The sequence below is a fragment of the Amblyomma mixtum genome, chromosome 9 (genome assembly GCF_055824585.1).
Source record: "Amblyomma mixtum isolate Tamu chromosome 9, ASM5582458v1, whole genome shotgun sequence".
NCBI lineage: Eukaryota > Metazoa > Arthropoda > Arachnida > Ixodida > Ixodidae > Amblyomma > Amblyomma mixtum.
This window is the reverse complement of record NC_143020.1, coordinates 26,821,556-26,845,098: the sequence shown is the minus strand read 5'-3', so window position 1 is coordinate 26,845,098 and position 23,543 is coordinate 26,821,556. Positions and strand designations below refer to the sequence as shown.

Sequence of the window (23,543 nt, the reverse complement as noted above, 5' to 3'; positions counted from 1 at the left end):
CAATACGGTGCAGTATACGCTTACTAATATCATATCTGCATCAACACGGCACTTGGATTGTAGTGCGCTAGCATTATATGCCTGGCTAGCAAGACAGCCGTCCTGTCCCCTAGCCAAGTCTCGAAGTAACTCGGGTGAGCAAGGGAGGAGCGTATCTACAGCTGCAGCCAACTGGGGGAAGGGCGAAAGATGCGAATATGGACGGGAAAAATGAAGCCACCGCAGGAATGTGCAGTGCAGTAAACGTTAAATCTTAGAAGAAGCCGGTTCAGGGACATATTGTGAAGCCTAACGACGTGCAAGGCGGGCTGATAACCAAAGGTAAAGTATAGAGAGCCAGCGTGAATCAGTAAGTCGAAAGGGTAGCGGAGGTGGCTAGGCGAAAGAGAGTAGCGAAGGCTGCACAACCAAGCTGAACAGTATCCGGAAACAGATGAATGGCGAGAAACTCGAAGTAGAGCGTGAAAGAAGAGCCGAATACTGAAGTCGCCGGAGGAACGTGCAGGCGAGAGGCGTGTATAAAGAGGCTTCCGACACCAGCGAACAGATGGAACGGCGACTCAAATCGCAAGGAGCAGCTCGGGCGGATCATAGCAAGAGGAAAGCCAAAAAACGACTCTAAGAAGATTGGGGTGCGAATCAAAATATCAAGCAACACAAATTGCTAAAAAAGCAGAACAACGATAAACAAGAGCAAACCTACTAGCGCACTAAAGTTGCATTTAGTGTAGGCGAGTAAGTGGGGCCCAGTATTTTTTCTTATTTTTCCGGTGGCTTTAGTCATGGTGAGAGAATAGCCATATTTTTTTTATTTGAATCTAAAACACATAAGTGTAACTTCTGTGGCGGTTGCTAGCGCTGTTTATAAAGTAGAACCAAATTTTGTCGCAAAAATATAGAGGTATTGTTTTATGATACATGTATATTTGAAAACCCAGGGCAGTTTCGGCGCTTTCGCTTTTTTGCTGCGAGAATGCCTTGATCTGAACTCAGGTAGAAGAGCATTGGCTGCCCTTTGCGATTAAAAGGTGAAAAAAGCTTGAGCTGCACTTTATTTCCGTTTGGTTTGGTGTTATGTTATTAGCTGCTTGTTTAAATATAGATGCATGTTATTTTGCTGCGCACGTCTTTTGCATACGATGCGAGCGCGCATGAATAAACGTCGGAGCCAAGTAGCCTAGTGGCATTTCCTTAAATTATAGCTATGACAAAACAAGGACTGTATCGTACATTAGCAGTGCCCTATATATATATATATATATATATATATATATATATATATATATATATATATATATATATATATATATATATATATATATATAAATAATTATTATACAACCAGTGCATCATACACTCATAATACATTCATTATAACTGCAAGAACAGTAATGCTATGGTAAAGACTCTCCATGTATTCCCTTTGTTTACATGTCCACAAAATACGACCTAAGCTTGCACAACAGTTCAGGTAATGTATTGCTTCGTACTTTAGTGGTCGGCTGTCATCTTAATTACGGCTAATTACGTTTTTCCAATGGCCTGGTGCGTTTTACTCTCAGGACTACCATGGAAAAGAGAACTGCCATGCTAGGTGCTTCATGCCAGCATCAGTTTACGGCTATAATACGTCGCTGCCAACATTTTTGCCAGACAATTCTCATTGCAACGAAAATGGCGGCGTAAGTTTACCAAAAACTTTTTTTTCCTCTTGTGTCTATTTCCTCCGCTGTACATGTGCTTAGAAATTCAGGTATCTCCGTTCTATGCGACGGATAAAAATAAAAAGAAAATGTGGAGGTGTCAATTTCTCAACGCGAATTTGCTTACGAATGCTATTTTTTCGCGTATTGTAACAGTGCATCATAACAACCAATATATCCGTAGACACGCTCTCAGAACGCCAGAAATATTTTTCTATTTTGGTTTAAAAACGCAGCTTATTGGTTTTCAATGCCAGTCTTACCTACTAGGCGCGTGAACAGCCCGAAATTTAAAAGGGAGATTTTAACAATTATGCCAAGGCTATGCCATTCCCATTCATAATAGCATCTCACAATGTTGCCAGGTTGGCAAGGAATTAAAAGTCACGTCCAGGAAAGGAGAGCATGAGAACGCCATAATGACTTAAAAGAGAAACGGCTCTAACACAGATACACAATGTAGTCTTATTATGATGGAGTGACTCTTGATTTCAGCGCATTATGTTCAACGTGGAGCTGTAAGCGTCAGAAACAGCTGCTGCAGAATGCCCTCCCTCTCAAATGGAGTAGTACAAACTAAACGGATCGGTTATAGCTTACTTTGCGCTGTCAGCATACGTAGCTGGGGTAATGGGGCTTTTAAAAGCAAAACTGACGTAACTAAAAATATGAGTGTTGCTGTGTTACGAGAGATATCGTGGGTATATTTTGTAACTGAAATTTTTCTTAAGCCTAGTATGCCTTAATTACTAGAAAATATTTCGTCACCCCAACAACGGTTATTTCTAAACATGTCATATTTAATTGCGGGAGTAATTCTACGGGAAATTCGGGAAAAAAGCTTCGAGCAAGAAAAACGCAATCCACGGAGGCAGTTAAATAGAGAAAAATTGGTCGCTTGCACAGGATAGGCAGACATTTGCTACTTAAACACACCAACTGCAAAATCCATCTGTCGTGTCCAAATAGCGGAAAGGCACATATATCTTCCGGTGTACAGAATGAAGGAAACGAAGATGAAACTTTCTAAAGTGTACTATGAACAAAAAATTCTAAGCGTTTGGCTTGCAGAGGACCCGAAATTTAGCAGAATCTTCCTTCTCCCATATTTCTTCCTTCTCCCGCAGTCCTCCAAAATGAGACTATAACATAGTTCATTTTTACATCGTCAATTCCATGCTGAATGCACTAAGCAGTACCACGCTAAAGATAGGAGCATGTGGAAAAAGTACAATCGCATTTTATCCAGCTGTAAGTTTCCCCCGGCGCAGTTATTCTGCTCCAGTTATTCTGCACCTTGCTGGTAGGTTAGTAAGCGCCGACACGCTGCGTGACTGGTTGAACAGGCTTTGTGCGTGCAATAGCTATGGCCTCGCTTGACAGCCTCTGCGAACTGACAGTCTCTGAGCAAAGCACATGCGACCCTTGCCAGCCTTGAGTCTACTAAGTAAAAATTGAACATGTTATGAACAAAGCTTTTCCAGGATGTTTGTTTGTCATTAAAACCTTCTGATAGGCTACGTAACCGGGGCTCTGTTCAAGCGTAAGTGATTTAGTTTAGTCATTCTGGGTTTTTTGCGCAAAAGACACGACACAAAAGAAACCAGGTAGACAGGACAAGTGCTTTAGTCTAGGTATTTATATTTTTTGTTTCTGCCCTGTATGTTAAACTCACTCGATCCAGGGTAGCTTTTGCTCAAAAATTATAACCCTCATGCCCACCGCCTCCCCCCCTCCCAAAAAAAATTGCTGCGGTGCAAGGCCAGTCCCTCGGGAGAAAGTTTAAACATATTTTGTTCTCGTTTTATTGCCTGTTCTAAACCTTTTTTGCAACACTTTTCAGAAAAGATGCTTAAACGGTGACTGTGTGGCTCAAAGGGCAAGGTCCTCACGTTACAGGCCCAAATAGGATGGAGAGAAATAAACTAAAATTTCCAACTCTTGCCACTGGTGTTTACCCTTGCGTGTCACGTGTTGTCATGTGTTGGTACTACTCCAGTACTTAATTGGAGAGGGCTTTCTCTTGTCAGTGCGCTGACGACTGATGGGTTCTTCTTTTTCAGGTTGGCTTATTATTAAGTTTCATCTGGTCGCTACCTTATTCGCATCTACTTCACATAAATTTCTCAATTCACCTTTCTTCCTTCTTTTATGGCTTTGCAAATTATAAGAAAAAATGTACTTGTGCAGGATTTATATCGCTCTAAAAAGAAAATGAATTCTGTGTTTTCATTGCATGCAGAAACCTTGGAATTGACTACGTAGCCTAAAGTCGCAAACATCAAATTTGGATGGCGAGGCATATATATGAGCATATCAAATAGTCACGCATAACCGAGGACAAGTCTAACCGCACAACCCTGCGAAAAATCTGCTTGCGAGATTACAAATTGCTCGGCTGAGTTTGACTGCATAATCGCGAAAAAGAGATGAGAAGGAATGTGTTTGCAGATTTTGATGCTATGCGATATGATGCTGCCGCTTCACGTTACAATAACTGCAGAACCAAACTCAGCAAGGCAGCCCCATTGCAAGCTGCTTAGCCAGTGTTTCGTCACTGTATTGATACATTCCATCCTCGAAGCAGAAGCAGCAGATGAGTAGTAGAGGAAGAAATACATTGCCCCTCGCTCGCGCGCTCGAAGCGATCTTAGCGATCGCCGCTGTTCTCCTTCGCGTTAAACGTTACAGTTCGGTGGAGGTGCTGGGTGCGCTTTCCGGCCTGCACACGCTTTACAGCGTCACTATGGACCTAACACCGGTTTCCCAGCGACCCAGCCGCTGTCTCTGCGGAGAGTCGCCTCAATTTGGGCCCCTTCGCCCGCCCACAAGGACGACGCAGCCTCGACCGCAGAGTCCAACTAAAATGGCCACTGACACCAGGCCCCCGAAAGCATTCCTGCCGAACCCGTCGAGTCTAACTGCCATGGCCACTGACACCAGACTCCTGGCGCCGGTCATTTGCCAATCAGCGTGAACACCGCCATCTTTTCACGGTGACGTGCTCGAAGACGCTGAGGATTGGCTGCAGACCCTCGACCGGGGCGCCCGCTGCAGCGGCTGTTGCAACGAGCGCAAGCTCAATAACGTATACTTTGTTCTTGAAGAGTCATCTCGGACATGGTTTGAAAACCACGAGGCTATCCTTCCCATGTCGGAGACGTGTTGCCGGAATCTCCTGGCCACATTCCCCAACGCTGATCGCCGGGAGAAGGGTGGGGCTGCGCTGCAGTCCCGAAAGCGTGCACATGTAAATCAAAGACATGGCCCACCTTTTTAAGCGCGCCGACCCCAACATGACAGAGGAGAACAAGCTTCGCGATCTGATACGTAAGGTTAAGCAGGAGCTGTTCGCGTCTCTCATGCGCAGCCCACCGCGCACTGTAGCGGAATTTGTTACCGAGGCGACTACCATGGAGACGTCGCTCCAACAACGGGCCCTCTACTACATACGGGACACCAAAAACATGGTGTCCGAAGGCTTTTCGTCGTGCCTCGGCGGCAGTGGAGACGTCTTGTGAGAACTAATTCACTAGGTTGCACCTTCGCCGCTGGCAGCGCTGACCGAAGTCGTCAGGGGCAAGGTGCGGCAGGTTGCGCACGCACCTCCTATCCCCCAAGCGCCGCCCCGATTCGATGGCAGACCCACGTACGCATCCGTAGTACATCGCACGGCTGGCTACGGTCCCATTACCCCGACGCCTGCCGTGACCAACATCGTCATTAGTCGCGCAAACGCACCGGGCTACGGTATTTCCCCGACGTCTCGCGTGAGTAACATCGGCTCATATTACGCAACCGCACCTGCTACAGCTTTGTCACGCCCTTGGAAGCCGGATTTGTGGCGTGGAAGCGCCTGTACACCCCGAGTGACTCAAGCAGCCAGGACACCGTTGTGTATGGTGACGACTAATCGACTCTTTGAAGTGATAACTCTGACGACAAACTGAGTCGACGATGGGTTCGTACCCGTCGTTAGTAAGAAGGCCAAGCGCAGACTGCGCAGACAAACTGAGTCGACGTCAAGACGACCCCAAGTACGGATACAATCATCACGGCGCAAAGTACCGAGGCACATACAGCTTTGTTCGTCCCAGTGGAGCCAATGGTCAACTTGAATCTCGTAAACAGGCCAGCCATCTGCGTATCTTGAAAGCCTCGTACCAGGAGGGATTAAAGAAGTTAGAATAAACCCTCCATAAGGACATCATTGCCATTGATTGCATGAAGCGAAGCGAGCCAGACAGTTTGGCCGCCATCGCCAAACTCGGCAATATCAGTGTACGCCCTCTTATTCCACAAGAGAGCGGAACCACAGCTGGCGTAATTTACAACGCCGACATCGCCATCCCTGACGCCGACTTGCCCTTCATAATCAAGCCAGCAACCAACAGCATTTCGATAATACAAGTTCAGCGCCTTGAAAGGTCTACATGCATGAAGCTTACGTTCAAGGGAGACCGCATTCCATCATACGTGAAGGTGCGGACTTTCGTCACCCAGTTCGTCCATTTGTACCTAAGCCGCTACAGTGCAGGAAATGCATGAGGATTGGTCATGTGAGCGGCGTCTTTCACAACTGCATCGTGTGCCCAAGATACTCTGGGCCACACAGCAGCGACAGCTGCCATGCGACTGCCTTGAACTGTGCCAACTGTCGTTGCTCTCACGACTCTTCCTCGAAGGACTGCCTTCGCTTAAGGACTGAGAGGGCTGTACTGGAAAAAAAAATGGTGTGTGACCATTCCAACCACAGAGAAGCCGCTGCAAAGGTGCGACTAGGTCCTTCGCGCAGCCGCTGAAGGTCGTTGAAGGAAACAAATACCTTCGAGGAGAAGACCCCGAGCGGCACTGCTTTTTGTCCGTCTCCACCGACAGCAAATCAGGAATGCCCGGAGGCTGGTGACTCACGACCTGCTGCCTCTGATACCACGTAGCCACCACTACCAAAGCCTAAAGCGCGCACTGCGTCAGGTACGTTGCTGCACCCCATGTCTGCGACACCTACGACTGATCCGGCAAAAAGGTACGATTCCGACCAAGGCCAAGATATCCAAGTGATTGCAATGCTCACGTCACTGATGAATGTTAGGCGTGTGTCCAGCTTGCGCATGCCAGCAGCACGCAACGCATTGCAAGTACTGGACGCGCTACAGCCAGTTCTTGCAGCTCTACATTAGAAGACACCATGGCTCCCCCGGAACTATCTTTTCCGAAGAAAGTCAAGCAAGCGTTTATTTTTCAGTGGCATGCCCGCGGGCTCCAGTCCCGAATTTAAGGTATTACACTATGTTTCTGAAAACCGCTTCACCATTCTGGTTATCTTTGAACGCAATCTGCCCAACATTTTACGATTATCTAGTTATGAAGCATTTACTTCTCCCACGCGCAACAGAACCAGCAAAGTCGCCATCTGCATTAGACGTGAACTTACATATGTGCTCCATTCGGTTCCCCCACGCAACGACAACCAATATGTCTGCCTCACAGTAAAGATCCGTGACCTCACGTTTACACTTCTGGCTGTGTACATGCCACCGTCAAGCCACTTTGGCGACTAAAAGTTGAGTGATTTCATCCTAGCCACCTCTGGTCCATAGGTTATTATAGGTGACTTCAATGCTTACCACACCATGTGGGGAGGCGTTAGGATAAACCTTAGTAGAAGGAAATTCATGTCCTTCGCCTCAGACCCTGGCCCCCAGTGCCTTAATGACGGAACCCCGACGTATATTCGAGGGGTGACCTATAGCACCTGCCTCGTTTTGACTTTCGTTCCGCTATGCCTTACCAACAAAGACCGATGGTTTTCGGATGTAGAAACCCATGGCAGTTATCATATCCCAACTTAACTGATTTTTACCGGTTATTACACGTCCCGTTCTGCCACACGTATGCGATGTATTCATTTGACAGTTTTTAAAGCACGTATGAAGGATGCATGCATGGAAGGATTCTCGACAGGTCTTGAACAAAAAATGAAGGAGGCCATGGAGAGCGCAACGTGTTGCTACAACCCCGTCGCAAAGTACACCGTCTTCGATGTCGAATTACAACGACTGCGGGCACTACGGCGCAGGGAAGAGCGCACATACCGACGCACAAAGTTGCGCTTAGACTTCAGAGATGCAAGACGCCTACAGAAAAAATTCAGCGAAGAATTCAAGCCCTGCAGACACAACGTTGGAGGTCATTTTGCGAGACACTTGACCCACGGAAGCCTTTGTCACGCGTTTGGAATGTAACTCGTTGCCTTCGCACGTACCCTCAACAGCGCCATCAGTTTAAATCCCTCGCGCTCCATCAAAAACGCAGCGAGGTCGCTGTAGCCGAAGAATTTTGCGCAAGGATCACAGCCCAACCAACCCCCCCCCCCAACGCTGCACTGCAGAGTTGTTCCACCCTCACGGGATTCACGAATGGATCACCGGTTCTCCATGGAGGAACTTGACGCCGCGCTCGTTTGTTGTTGAAGGTCATCATCGCCGGGGCCCGATGGTGTGACATACTCCGCACTCGCCAACCTTGGCCATGAGGCTCGACGAGTTCTTCTGGATACATACCACAAGTCATGGTGTGACGGCATAGTTCCTAATGCATGGAAGAGCAGTCGTCTTGTTCCACTCCTCAAACCGGGAAAATCACCACTCGACATTTCAGCATAACGCCCAATTGCACTCCCCAGCAGTGTCGGGAAAGTCATGGAAAGAATTTTGTTAACACGTCAGGAATGGTACCTGGAGCGGTGCCAAATCTACCCTGTATTTATGTCTGGGTTTCGACGCGGCCGCTCCTCCATTGACAATGTGGCTGACCTTGTAACATCCGTCCAGCACCAAAAAAATTTGAAAAGACTGACCGTAGCACTGTTCTTGGACATCAAGGGCGCCTACAACAATGTAACACATCAGGCCATTTTGGACGCATTAGAAGCTGCTGAGATTAGAGGCCGCATGGTCAGCTGGATACGCAGCTACTAGGCAGAGAGGTCGTGTTTTATCCAGGCTGAAGACGGACCAACCTCTCACCAACCTCGCACCAGTGCTAAGCCCAGCTCTTTTTAAACTTGCTCTGATCGACCTGGTTGACCCATTGCCACAGTCTTTTCAGATTTCAATATATGCCGATGATATCTGTATATGGGCATCAAGCGTGACCCGTTCCCAAGTTTGTGCGAGACTACAAAAGGCGACAACGATACTGACGTTATACCTTCGTCAGCAGGACCTAGATATTTCGACCGAGAAATGTTCCACTCGTGGCGTTCACACACACAAAAAAAGACAAGTTACCCAATATATATTAATGGCAACGCCATTCCCTATGAGAGAGGCCACCGCTGCCTTGGCGCTATTATCGATAGGAACTTCTCGTGGAGTCCCCATCGCTACGACATGTGAAAGAGACTGATAGCGATTGTTCAGAATCTCTCCTTCCTCGGGAGAAAGTCCTGGGGCGTATCTGTGGACTCGATGCTTCAACTGTACCCTTCGCTGTTCCGGGAATACATGCGGTATAGCTTTCTTATTTTAAACGATATTAGAAAGACAAACATTCACACACTTTAAAGTTTTCAAGCGCAAGCTCTATGAATCTGCCTTGGTCTACTAGATGTCCCTCAACGGCAGCCACTATTCTTGCCGGTGGGGAGCATCCTGTTACTACATATATTGATATTGAAACCATGAGAACACACATTCGCCACCTCACATGAGTTCCGAGTCATCATCTTGCCGCTCTTCCCGTGCTCAGACCACATACTGAATTTGCAAAAGTAATTCAAGCTCAACATGCCTATCTTCCTTCCCGGTTCACCCATTCTTCAAGACCATGCTCACCCATATGGAGTCTGCATGAACCTCGGGCACACCTCTCTTTGCCGGGAATTACTATGAAATCTGGTTTACCGTTGCCTGCTCTCAGACAAAAGACAGTGCATCATTTGCATTTTAACCATAAACTCCGCATACATGTCTACACAGATGGTTCATCTACTTCAACATGTTCTGCTGGGTCCGTGGCGATACCTGCCAGGGCTATTTTAATGAAGGCGAGGACTACCTATCTCACCTCCTCAGCTGGTGCAGAACGAGCTGCCCTACGGGCTGCAGTTGAATTCATCAGTCAGGAATTTGCACATCAGTGGACAATTTTCACCGACTCTAAAGCAGCCCTTCGAGGCCTGCAAGCTGCACTACGCAGCGGGTCACACGAACGACTCGTTCCAGAAATCCACAAGCTGTACCATGACGCCACATTGAAAAGATATTACATAATCTTCCAGTGGCTGCCAGGCCACTGCGGTATTCATGGAAATCACCAGGCCGACGAAGCTGCCGGTTCAGCGCACAGTGATGGAATCCCTGTCACTATCCCTGTAACGAGAGCTGACGCAGCGTGTGGGCTTCGTTCCTTGAGGCTGGAGCTCACACTCTCTGCGTGCAACACGGGAGAGTTCTGCAACCGTCGCCTCAGGGTATTGGACCCTGGACTGCGCCTCCGTCTTCCATGTGATGCAGCGCGTAGTGAACCAACATTACTGTGTTGTCTATGGCTCGGCGTTGGCTTCATGAATCAGTTTGCTTTCCGGATCGCGATGGCCGACAGCCCTTCTTGTGTAAATTGTGCCTGTGAAGAGACAATCAATCATCTCTTGTGTGAGTGCTCTGTCTTCGTTAGCGAAAGGCGTAAGCTGCGTTGTGCTCTGGACCACCTTGGTCCTCGCCCTTTCACAGTGGCCAAGATCCTCGGTCCGTGGCCACAACAGTCCACTACCATCAAGGCTTACAAGGCACTGCTTTTTTTTCCCTCATTCCCTTCCCCAGTGCAGGGTAGCCAATCAGAAATTTTTCTAGTTAACATCTTTAACTTTCCCCCTCTCTGTATCTCTCTCTCGTGGTTACCGTCCCAACACACCTTGTCCTCAGAACGGCGAACGATCACATGAGATGGCGGAGCATCTGTGAGCACGCCAGAACCCTGTCTACTCTGGCAGGCGCGTGTCCCGTTCGCCTTCGCCTCTCCGCTATCGCGCTTCCAGAGAAGCTCTGCTGGCCGTCACTCTCTGAGTCGGCGAGGTTTCACATTTGCGCAACGTGGAAGGACTCACACTAGAAAATGCTGCCCCGCCCCCTCACCCACGTTCTTCACTTAGTCAGAATAAATCCTGCACTCTCGTCAGTTCACAACAGTCTTCTGTCAGACCTCTTGACAGTCTTTGCAGACTGTTTCGCTACGTGCTCGAAGGTCGGCCGTGCTCCACTTGCTAAGCACCGTATCATCCATCATTGCTGAGAAAACGCGACCCGTCTTGCAGCACCCATATTCTGTTTCCCCGGTGCAGCAAGAAGCCATTAGAATCAGGTTGCCGATGTGCTTGCAGACTATGTTATTCAGCCGTCTGGCAGTCCATGGGCATCACCTGTGGTTCTTGTCGAAACGAAGGACAATACTCTGCGTTTCCGTGTTGACTACACGAAACTTAATAACGTGACTATAAAGGACGTTTACCCGCTGTACAGGGTAGACGACGCGCTCGACTTGTTGCGGAACGCTAAATACTTCTCGGCACTAGATTTTAAAAGCGAGTACTGGCAAATCGAAGAGGACGCGAGAGAAAGGGAGAAGACAGCTTTCGTGACGCCTGACGGCCTCTATCAGATCAAAGTGCTCCCAATCAGTCTGCGCTCAGCTCCGGCACGTTCCGACGCATATTGGACGCTGTTCTGGGCTTGAAGTGACAGTCCTGCCTGGTGTACTTGGACGGTGTCGTTATATTTTGGACTGCCTTTGACCAACACTTCGAGCTGTTGCGCATTGTGCTACAAGCGCACAAATCCGGCGCAACTCACTATCAAAGACGAGAAATGCAATATTGTGTTTGAGGAACTTCGGTTTCTAGGTCGCGTTGTCAGCGCACAATGTGTTCGACCGTGCCCTGATAAGACTTCTGTCGTCTCAGGTACTTCAAGCACCACTGACAAGAAGGCCGTTGCCCGGTTTTTGGGACTCTGCTCCTGTTATAGGCGCTTTGTTCAAGATTTCTCGACAATCGCTGAACTGTTAAACGCACTGACTCGTAACGACAAACCCTTCCTTTGGGGGAGCGACGAAGAGGCTGAATTTGTCGAGCTTTGCAGCCGCCTACAAAGCAGTCTGATATTAAGCCATTTCGACGATCACGCTGCCACGGGCTCCGCACTGATGCCAGCAATGTTGGCCTTGGTGCGGTACTAATCCTGTGCCAAGACGGTGCAGAATTGGTCATCAGTTATGCCAATGGAACACTTACGCGCTTGGAGATCAATTATTTTACGACGGAGATAGAATGTCTTGCAGTGATATGGGCCATCAGCAAGTACCGACCGTACCTCTACGAGCGATCCTTCCCTATGGTAAGCGACCACCGCTCCTTATGCTGGCTGGCGAGCCTCAAAGACACCTCAGGACGCTTGGCTACATGGAGCTTGCACTTGCAAGAATACGACTTAAGAGTAGTTTACAAGTCGGGCCGTAAGCATCAGGATGAGGACTGTTCGTCGCGCGCACCTATCCTAACAGATACTGAAGACACCCCCGATGATTTTCCTTTTCTGGGCGCTGTAGCACCACACAAATGACGCGGCTTCAGAGGGCGGAATCAGAGTTCGCGCCGCTCATTGATTACCTCAAAGGCATCGAAGCTCACATTTCGCGTGTTTTTTCTTCGAGGCCTCCGCAGCTTCATTTTACGATCTCGTGTTCTCTTTGCCAACAACAAAGAAGCCTTCCTACTTGTCGTACCATCAAGCTGCAGCCTTAGATCTTGAGTGCCTGTTGTGATGCACCATCCGCCCGCCATCTTGGAGAGAGCCGTACACTGGCGCAGGTTTGACAAAAGTGTTATTGGCCCTGGTTACTCCCATCGGTGCGCGCGTACGTAAAAACATGCCATGACTGCCAATGTAGGAAGTCCCCTCCATTGAAACCAGTCGAATTTCTTCACCGCGTCGATCCACCGAAGACTCTTTTCACTAAGTGGGCATGGACCTCCTTGATCCTTTTGCGAAGACTTCGTCTGAAAAGCGTTGGATAGTCGTTGAGACCAACTACCGGACACGGTACGCTTAGGCCGCGTTCCTTGTTTAACAACTGCTGCTGAAGTGGCGCAGTTCTTCGTCCACAAGATTGTCTTGCGTCATGGAGCATCCCCCGTTGTTGCTATTTAGCGGGCGACTGCTTTCACGGCCCGGTTAACCGAATCCTTGATGACTCTGACGCACACCAGCCATCTACTTGCTACGGCGCATCACCTGCAGCCAAACGGTTTGTTAGAGCTACTCAACCGCACGCTAGCCGTAATGCTTTCAATGTACGTTTACGTCGAGCATCCAACTTGGAACGCTATTCTGCCGTACGTAACGTTTGAGTTCAACACCACCCTGCAGGAAACAAACAGACTGAAACCCTCTCAGCTTATCTTCGGTTGGCAGGTGACCACTCCGTTGGGTACTATGTTGCTCGCGCACCTCTGCTGCGACTCTGACGCTGACCTCGATGTAGACGTCTTTTGTTCATGTTTGTGAAGAAGCGCGGAATCTGGCACGCCTGCGAATTGACCGTCAACAGGAGACTGACACCGCTTCGTCAGCTACGCGCCCGGCGATTTTTTGTGGGTTTGCATACCTGTTCGTCGCCGCGGATTTTCTGAAAAGTTGCTGCAGTAGAGAAAGAAGTTGTTTGCCTTTCGCTCGCGCGCTCGAACTACTTGGGGAGCACCGCGGTTCTCCTTCGCGTTGCGCGTTACAATATGGTGTTCGTTATAGTGCACAGACATCTCACAGTGCGGACGTCTAACATTTCGATGGTCAGCAGCCGAGCACCATAACGACAACCACCGTAGCTGTTGTTCCTTCTTTATGTCCAACTAGAATCTCTCACCACCATGGATGTTTTCACTTTCGCGGCTCAAAGTTAATTTGAAGAGGAAATGTCCGGGCCTTGTCTATCTAGCTGACAACGCTCAGGGCCATCTGCCACGTCGTGTCAATACGGTCTTGAGCTAAAACGAGCCTGCCATCACGCGAGTCTAAGACTGTAGCCTCCAGGGCGTATCCAAGTTGCACTTGGTATGCAGCCTGTAAATTTCCTGTGTCGTGAGTTCAGCTTGCAGTAGCGTAGTGCCAGCCGCTTCAATACGGTACTTTAGCTGATTATGTGCCCTTTTACATGACCGTAGTTTGTGGGTGCAGACTCCTTTACTGTTATTCTCCTATTTCAGTCTTTTCTTTTTCATTCGGTATTCATCTGCAAGTTAAGCATGTTTTAGCTCCGAGAAGCGCGCAATTTTTTCCATCGTGTCCGCTACTTTGAATTTGAACTCAAAAGCACAAATCACTGTTTCTCAACCCTCAACACCAAGTTGCTACCTTCCTAGGGTTTGTTGAGTGGAGAGTATGTAGTGGTCTATCTTACCATCGTTAAGAATGAGCATGCAAATATTACCCCTCTGGTTTGAGCCTCTAGTACCCTCCTAAAAACTTCGATATGACGAGTCCCGTAGTTCCATGCGCTTTCATATAGACTCTATGGAATCGGTATGGAGCCTATGTCCACGGTATCGACTGTATCTCAAGCAAGTAAAAAAACTCATGCACCTCATATGCCGTCATGTGCACCGTATGGAAATCGTAAATAAATTACGTGAAATGATTATGGACTCCATACAAAGAGATATGAATTTTCATATATATCCTCTATTTTATGGGCTCAATATTCCCATAATTTCATACGAGTGGCTCGTATAAAACGTTTCAGTAGAGTACACTCCTAATTCTGTGTGGCGTATTTGGAAACGAAAAATAAGTAGCACTAACAGATCATCTCTTAACATAGTATTGCGCGTAATTTGGAATAAGACGAATTCCCGAAAGGTGCTCACATGGTAAGAACGGGTTATTTGTCGAATGAGAAGTACTGAAAGCGGATAGCTTATCAGCGGTGAAAATCCAGGTGTTTGATGGTTCTGAGCCATAATGACTACTGGGTTTGTGACGGAAATGCGCGATTGAAAACAGTGCAGAAATTGTGGTGGCTCTGGAACAAATATATACAGCACATGTCATTAGTGGAAAGAACGTGTAATCAAATTTTTGATTGCGTCCACATGGGCATGTTGGTCGCTATGGATTCCGCCATCGTTTTCCTAAGCAAGTGTGTCAGAACTTTTAAATTTGTAAGACATGTACTTAATAACTCAGCCCCATCTGTTAAAATATTATGAAGCTAGAGCAACATTTTGGTGAAATGTTTAGGGGAATCCTCGGAGGCGGAGTAGATTTGTACTAAAAGAGTAATTACTCATTGGGAACCACCCAAGCGTAGGCATCTGCTACAAACGAAAGCTGTAGAGCTTTCGCAAAAAATTCTTGTAAAGGAAAATAACTACGAACTTGTGGAAGCTGTACACCTTTCCTTTGTAGTCGTACAGTTGCACATGGGTGGTTATCAATGAGCAATTACTCCCTTATTAGAGATATTTTCAGACGAAGTTGTCGTTAACAATGCTTTCAACGTCAAGCACTTTGCATTAGGTGTATCTGTAGACATAAAAAGCTATTTACTCTGCATATCTTAAGATCCTCTGAATAAAATTAGAATGCTAAGGTTTTTGTGGGCTCTTCCTAGTTTCTTATGGAGTTAGTTCATCAATGCATACTCAGTACATATAAACCACAGGCTAAGTGTGCATCAATATAGTAAAAATTATACCCCCGGGGATCAGTGGCAGCTTTTCTTAATTTAAACGATATTCATAAACGGCTTCGCTCGCTGCTTATAAGGACACAACCAGATTTATATGCCCATGACCTAGCCCTAAATTTAACACGTTAGACATCAAACGAAGCCAAGGTCCCTGCATATAAAGAACAGCCAAGGACAATGCGATGATTAACAAACAAAAAACTCGTACTTAGCAATAATAAATCTTCGTTCACAGTTTTGAATTCTACGAAGAAACAAGGACCTAAAACATGTGCGCTACAGGTATGAAAAGTACCCCTTCATGAAGAAGATATAGTAGCATTTATGCAAAGCCTTAACTTACTGGATCAATTGAGCTACTGGCATAGAAACAATATGCAAGAAATCAAATGTCGTGCACGCTACAGTAATGAAGAAGAAACCATTTTAGCGCTCATACGTCGGGTCTTCTCTATTTGAAAGCATTTCATTTTCAACTAACATTTGCATTTTCAACTAACTTTTCAAGCCGGTCAGTAGAAACTAACTGGTCTCTTTTCATCCACAAAATGCATCAACTAATAAATAAGCACATCCCTACTATCACGATCACAGAAAAATCATCGTCACCGTGGTTTAACAACGATCTGAAGCGCCTTAATAACAAGAAGAAAAGGCTTTTCTGTACAGCCAGACGTGTGAACACTGACTGCTCATGGAAAAAGTACCATTGTGCTGAAAGAACATTCCAATCTCTGGTAATCCGAATTAAACGTTCCTTTTTTTCATCAGTATTACCTTCTATGCTTCGCACTAATCCTAACAAGTTTTGGAAATCCATTAATCCTTCACGCAACACACCTATTACTTTACATGATGAGGACCATAATCTCATTCCGGAACATGATGTCTATCGCGTTCTAAATTATTTTTTTCTGTTCAGTTTTTACTAACGAACAGGACGGCGAATTACCGCACTTCCCTGTCTTCGATCATCCAGCTATGACAGACATTTTGTTCGATAGCAATGGTATTAGGAAACTAATTGAATCATTGAAAGTTTCATCGTCATCTGGCATTGATGGCTTGAACTCTAAAGTGCTACAAATACTAAAAACGTGGTTAGTGTCATTTTGTGCCATCGTTTTCAACAGTCATTATCATCAGGCGTGCTTCCGCAAGACTGGAAAATCGGTAAGGTCGTTCCAGTCCACAAGAAAGGTTCATCGTTTTCATGTAAAACCTACCACCCTATTTCTCTTATCAGCATCTGTTCAAAACTAATGGAACATGTTATTTATTCTCACATCGTTATTTTTTTAGTTTCGGTCAAGTTTTTTCATCCTAACCAACACGGCTTCCTAAAAGGACTTTCCTGTGACACCCAACTAGCCCTTTTTATTAATGATCTTAGCTCTCATCTTGACTTAAACATTCCCGTTGACACGCTCTTCCTTGACTTTGAAAAAGCTTTTGATAAGGTACCCCACAAAAGATTACTACTAAAACTTTCACGTCTTAACCTTAGCCGCTTGGTGTTAAAATGGCTACAAAATTTTTTGACCAACAGAGGGCAATTTGTCTACGCTAAGAAATCATCGTCACCTCTTTCCCCCGTTATTTCAGGTGTACCACAAGGCACAGTGCTTGCACCCTTGCTTTTTCTAATCTACATTAACGATCTTCCCTCTAACGTCAACTCGAACATCCGATTATTTGCCGACGATTGTGTAATCTACCGCGTATTACCAGCCGAACTGACTCTGACACCCTCCAAACTGATCTAACCCAAATCGAAACTCGGTGCAAGCATTGGCTAATGTCCCTTAATATTACTAAAACATGCATGATTTCTTTTCATCGCAGGCAATCCCATATTCCCTCAAAATATGTTCTTTTCGGTTCTGAAGTATCATCTGTTCTTTCCTGTAAGTATCTTGGCATCACCTTAACTCATACCCTAACATGGTCTTCGCATATCACGAACATCGCTAACGACGCTAACCGCACCCTTGGCTTCCTACGTCGAAATCTTCGTTTTGCTACCCCTTCTATCAAATTATTAGTTTATAAAACATTCGTTCGACCTAAACTAGAATTCGCATCAGCAGTATGGGATCCTCATCATTCTAACCTTTCTATAATCCTTGAAAAAGTTCAAAACCGCGCTATCCGTTTTATATATTGTGACTACTCTTACTATACTAGCGTGTCCTCTTTAAAATCCAGAGCATCCTTGCCTAACCTTACAACTAGAAGAAAAATATCTCGACTATGCCTATTCCACAAGTTCTATCATTCACCTTTAGGATCACCTATCATATCAACAGCTCATCGTCCTTGTAGCCGCAACAACCACATGAAGACCGTATACCCACCCGCTGCAAGAACTACATCTCATTTCCGTTCCTTTTTTGTCATATCATCTCGGGACTCATCGTACTCATCGTCAACTGCATCGACTTCAAGAAAAAGATTGAGGCCATCCTTATGTAATCAGTAATCTTTATGTATCCTGATCTTTATGTACTCTGTAATCTTATAATCTGCATGTAATCCGCCCATCCCTCATGTAATGCCCCACAACCGGGGCCTTTGAGGTAATAAATAAATAAATAAATAAATAATAAATAAATAAATAAATAAATAAATCATTAAGTCATGGGGGTTTAATTATCCATCGTACCTCGAACTGCCCTTTAATCTCTATGAAAGAGCATAAAACAAATATCGTCGCTGCCTTCGTATTTATCACGAGAGCCACTCTACACAGGCCTAACATCATGCCTGTTCATTAAAGCGCACTAAGAGGATTCTGAGCTCGCCTTTTTACCGCGGGAACTAGATCTACAGGCTTCAAGGAATCTTAGAAATTTCGAACTGCTGTCCAGCGCTCACGATTTTCCTATTTGTTGGGATTAAATGTCTCTGCTCTTGGCTTTTTTTTAACTGACCTCCAAGAGTAGGAGGAGTTAATTAACTCGTAGAGTGCCTTTCAGCCAGTAGCCTGGCAGCTTGCCACTCTGCCATCGGCGTACTGATACGTAGTAATACGGGGTATGATCTGCGAAAGCAAATAGTCCACGCGTATTTTTATTTCCGTGAGGCTAATTTGCAGCTAAGCCGTCTCAAACTGAAACTATTAATGGAAACCTAAGAAAAGCAAAAATACGTGAAAACAAACTTTCTATGCGACTGGCTGAAAGGCACTTCACGCGTTGGTTGACAGAGACCCTCCTAGTTTCGAAGGACAGTTGTAAAAGGCGGTAACTGGGACATTTAATCCGATTTAATGGACAAATCGCTCACACACGTACATAATTAGAAGCTTTTAAGATTACTCGTAGCATGTAGACTGAGTTCCCACGGTAAAAAGACGAGTTCAGATTCCTCGTTAGTGTATTACGTACAAGGTTGCTCTTTCAGTGACTAGCCTCATAAATTGAAATATAACGTATAATTCGTCTATGTTGCTACTGCTTTCAAGTAACAGACACGCTTATGAAACTAACATCAATCTACCTGAACAAAGAACATAAACGGACGTAGAACTTATCATCCGTCAGCGCTAATGTTTGGAACGTCATCCCAGCACGAAAAACCTCTCAGTATTTTATCTCCTCAAAACGACATTTATTACTAAAAAAATACAGCTCAGTCTACTTCACTCGTTCCAGTGTGATAAACTTCCTAGAAATGGTGCATTTTTATAATTGAGCTTTAACTTGTCATTGGCTAAGGCTCCGATTGCTTACATCAACGTTACCATCGTGTATACTGTCACGACCAGAGGAGCCGTGAAGGTAGACGTCCGAAATAACCCAAGACCGGGAGCCTTCTTTTAATTATGGAGCCAGCTTCCACACACAGAACAGTACAGCGCGCCACGAGAGCCTACCGCCGCTTCGTCGTCGTCTTCGACTCAGCGCGGAGGCCGCGCGGCGCGTTGGGCGCGTGGCATTATTCCCCCCCGCGAAAGCAAACATCGTCTCGATGTGGAATGGGGTATGTACAGTGAGGGGAGGAGGAACAAAAAAAAAGACTGGGGGTGAGGTGAACTATACAGTGCGCGCTAGATGAACATGCAGGGAGAGTCAAGTTCACACGTGGGGTAAGGGGAAAAGGTACGAAACAGCGTGAACACAGCGCTCAGTCACGCGAAAAGTACGGCTTTAAGCGCACTACATGCACGATTTCAGGCCGTTGACGCTGAGGGCCGGCGACCACAGTTCCATGGGGGACAACTTCGTAGTTGACGCTGTTCAGGCGGCGCAGGACTCTGTACTGGCCAAAATACCTATTTAAAAGCTTTTCGCACAATCCCTTGCGGCGCACTGGTGTCCACACCCACACGTGGTCGCCCGGCTCGTAGTGCACGTCCCTGTGCCGAAGGTTATAGTGTCGGGCATCGGCGGATTGCTGGTCCTTGATGTGCAAGCGGGCCAGCTGACGGGCCTGCTCTGCTTGCTCCACGAAGTGGCCGGCTTCAGGGGGAAGCTCTGCGTCGCCGTACGGCAGCATGGCGTCTAGCATCATGCGGTCCTCTCTGCCATACACGAGACGGAACGGGGTGAACTGGGTGGTTTCCTGCGTCGCGGTATTATATGCGAAGGTGACGTACGGCAAGACCTCATCCCAGGTTTTGTGTTCAACGTCGACGTACATCGAGATCATGTCCGCCAATGTTTTGTTGAGCCGTTCCGTTAGACCATTGGTTTGGGGATGATAAGCTGTTGTTGGTCGATGAGCAGTATGGCTAAGCTCTAAGATGTCACGCAGGAGTCGGGCTGTAAACGCCTCGCCTCGGTCAGTAATGATGGCCGATGGGGCGCCGTGTCTAAGCACGATGTCGTGCATAAAGAAGTGGGCAACTTCGGCGGCAGTACCTCGCGCAAGGGCCTTCGTTTCGGCGTAGCGGGTCAAGTAGTCTGTGGCGACTACGATCCACTTGTGGCCGGAAGACGAGAGAGGAAATGGCCCCAGAAGGTCCATGCCGACTTTGTCGAATGGTATTTGTGGCGGCTCGATGCACTGAAGCAGTCCAGGAGGCTTGAGCGCGGGTTTTTTTCGCCGCTGGCATTGCCGGCATGTCCGGACATAATGCTTGACACTTGAAGTTAGGTTGGGCCAGTAATAGCTCTGCCGGATTCGGGATAAGGTGCGGGTAACTCCAAGGTGGCCGGAAGTTGGTTCATCATGGCAGGCAAGGAGGACGTCATCCCGCTGATCAGACGGTATGACGAGCAGGTAAGTTGTCGGACTTGAAGTAGAGTTCTTTTTATAAAGCACCCCTCTCCGCAGGCAGAACGACGATAGTCCACGACCTAGGTTTCGTGGTATTTCAGGGCACCCACCTTCGAGATGTTCGATGAGCAGACGGAGCTCGGCGTCGGCACGCTGTCTGGAAACGAGCTCAGATGTGCTGAACGCTCCAAGGAAGCTGTCATCGTCGGTGGTGTATTGCGGAGGAGGTTCGACGGGAGCGCGTGACAAGGTATCAGTGTCGGTGTGTTTCCGGCCTGACTTGTAGGTGACGGTGAAATCGAATTCCTGCAGGCGTAATGCCCAACGTGCTAGGCGGCCGCAAGGGTCCTTTAAATTTTTCAGCCAGCACAGCGAGTGGTGGTCGGTGACGATACGAAACGGTCTGCCATAGAGGTATGGGCGGAACTTGGCGGCGGCCCAGACTACCGCTAAACATTCTTTTTCCGTGGTAGAGTAGTTCAACTCAGCACGCGACAGTGCGCGGCTGGCGTAGGCAATTACTTTGTCGACACCGTTTTGCCACTGAACTAGAACGGCGCCAAGACCGACGTTGCTCGCATCCGTGTGCACCTCTGTATCGGCACCTTCGTCCAAATGTGCCAGGATGGGCGGTGATTGGAGTAGGCGTCGTAACTCGTCGAAGGCAGTCTGTTGTTCGTTGCCCCAGGAAAATGGCGTGTCATCACGGGTTAGGAGCGTCAGAGGGCTGGCGAGCTGGGCGAAGTTTCTATTGAAGCGGCGATAATAGGAGCACAGGCCCAGAAAACGTCGGACTGCTTTTTTGCGGGAGGGGACCGGAAAGGCAGCAACGGCAGCAATCTTCTCTGGGTCAGCGCGGATTCCGTCAGCACTAATGACGTGCCCGAGGAACTTCAATTCGCTGAACCCAAAGTGGCATTTTTCTGGTTTGAGGGAGAGGTTGGCGGATCGAACGGCTTTGAGGACAGTCCTGAGACGGTGCAGATGTTCCGTGAACGTGGCAGAAAAAATGATGACATCGTCAAGATAAACAAGACAGGTCTGCCACTTCAAACTGGTGAGAACGGTGTTCATCATTCTTTGGAACGTGGCAGGAGCACAGCAGAGCCCGAATGGGAGGACGCGAAATTCATACAGCCCGTCCGGTGTAATGAAGGCGGTTTTCTCACGGTCCCTCTCATCAACTTCTATCTGCCAATAACCACTTCTGAGGTCGACCGAAGAGAAGTACTTGGCTTGACGAAGTCGGTCGAGGGAGTCGTCGATACGCGGGAGCGGGTACACGTGTTTCTTGGTCACACTGTTCAGCTTCCTGTAGTCGACGCAGAACCGTAGTGTCCCGTCTTTCTTTTTCACGAGGACGACAGGAGACGACCACGGACTGCTTGACGGTTGGATGACGCCGTCTGTGAGCATCTCTTCGACCTGTGTTTGAATAGCATCTCGCTCACGAGGGGACATACGATAGGGCTGCTGATGGATGGGTCGGGCTCCTTCATGCGTGATAATGCGGTGTTTAACTATCGATGTTTGGCGCACTTTGGACGACGACGTGAAACACGCACCAAACTCCCGCAAGAGGTCCTGGAGTTGCCTCTTTTCAGTGGATGGAAGGCCAGGATTTATGTCTACGCTGGTGACCGCTTCGGCGTCAGCTCGAGGTGTGTCCTCCGCACAAGCAAGGCATTCGGCCACTTCCTGAACATGGTCGACGTAAGCGATGGCTGTGCCACGGAACAGATGTCGATTTTCATTGCAGAAGTTGGTGACAAGGACCTCTGTACAACCGTCATGAAAGGATCCAAGGCCCCGTGCCACCGCAACCCCCTTAGTGAGTACGAGGGAGACATTAGGCTCGACAACCCGGAGTCCCCTATGTGGCTCGTCGCAGGTAACTCTCGTGAGGATGCTGGCACGTGGTGGCACCGTAACGTTATCGTCGGCGACTTGCAGGGCGGACCGAGAACCCTGGTGCGCAGGTTCTTCTGTGGTCATTGCGGTAGAAAACGTCACCAAGCGGTTCGGGAGGTCTATGATCGCACCGTGCTCGCGAAGAAAGTCGATGCCAAGGATGACATCGCGAGAACATTGGAGGAGAACGAGAAAAGTGGCAACGAATGTGCAGCCTCGAACCGTAACCCGGGCCGCACACATGCCGAGTGGTGCGACAAGATGTCCGCCTGCCGTGCGTATGTCGGGACCGTCCCAGGGTGTCGTCACTTTTTTCAGGGCCGTCGCAAGCCGTCCGCTAAGAATAGAGTAATCTGCGCCCGTATCAACCAACGCGCTGACCTCCTTTGTGTCGACGAGAACAGGGATATCCAAGGAGACCCTGCCTTCAGCACGGCCCGTCGATGGCTGTTGGGGAGGATTCAGTCGGTGCGGCGGCGGAACCTGGTCGGCGACTCGGGTTGCGCTGTCGGAGCGATTCAAGCGGCGCGTTGGGGGAAACTCTTCGGCGATGCGGCGTTCGGCGTCGGGGCGATTGGGTCGGTGCGGCGGAGGAAGCGGGTCGGCGATTGGGGTTGCGGCATCTGGCGATACGAAAGGCGCGTCGGGGAAAACTGTGCAGCGATGCGGCGTGCGACGTCGGGGCGATTCAGTTGCTGCGGCGGTGGAAGCTTTGCGTCGGAACGGCGTTCGGCGGCCTCGCCTCCAAAGGCCTCCGGAGCTAGTTTTCCTGACGAGGGCTCGAGGAACCACGTTGTCCTGAGGCGAAACGGGACCCAGAGGGCGAAGACCGGCGTGGAGAGGGCGATCGCGACTCCCGGCGCGGAGGAGATGGTGAAATACGCTGGCGGGTGACATACTCGGCGATGTCTTGAGGGCGCTCTCCAGGGCGTGTACGGGGGCTGTCGACAGAAAAACCGCGTA

General features: G+C 48.1%; 1 protein-coding gene across 1 annotated transcript in view; it reads left to right on the top strand.

The window, feature by feature from the left end:
• LOC149328572 (venom metalloproteinase Antarease-like) overlaps nt 1-3,646 on the top strand; it is a 61,113-nt gene extending 57,467 nt beyond the window's left edge. The window contains exons 13-14 of the mRNA XM_089560842.1: nt 1,563-1,682; nt 3,547-3,646. Coding sequence (XP_089416968.1) covers nt 1,563-1,682; nt 3,547-3,612 — 186 coding nt within the window. The 3' untranslated portion in view covers nt 3,613-3,646. The remainder of the gene's footprint in view (nt 1-1,562; nt 1,683-3,546) is intronic.
• The last annotated feature ends 19,897 nt before the right edge of the window (nt 3,647-23,543 follow it).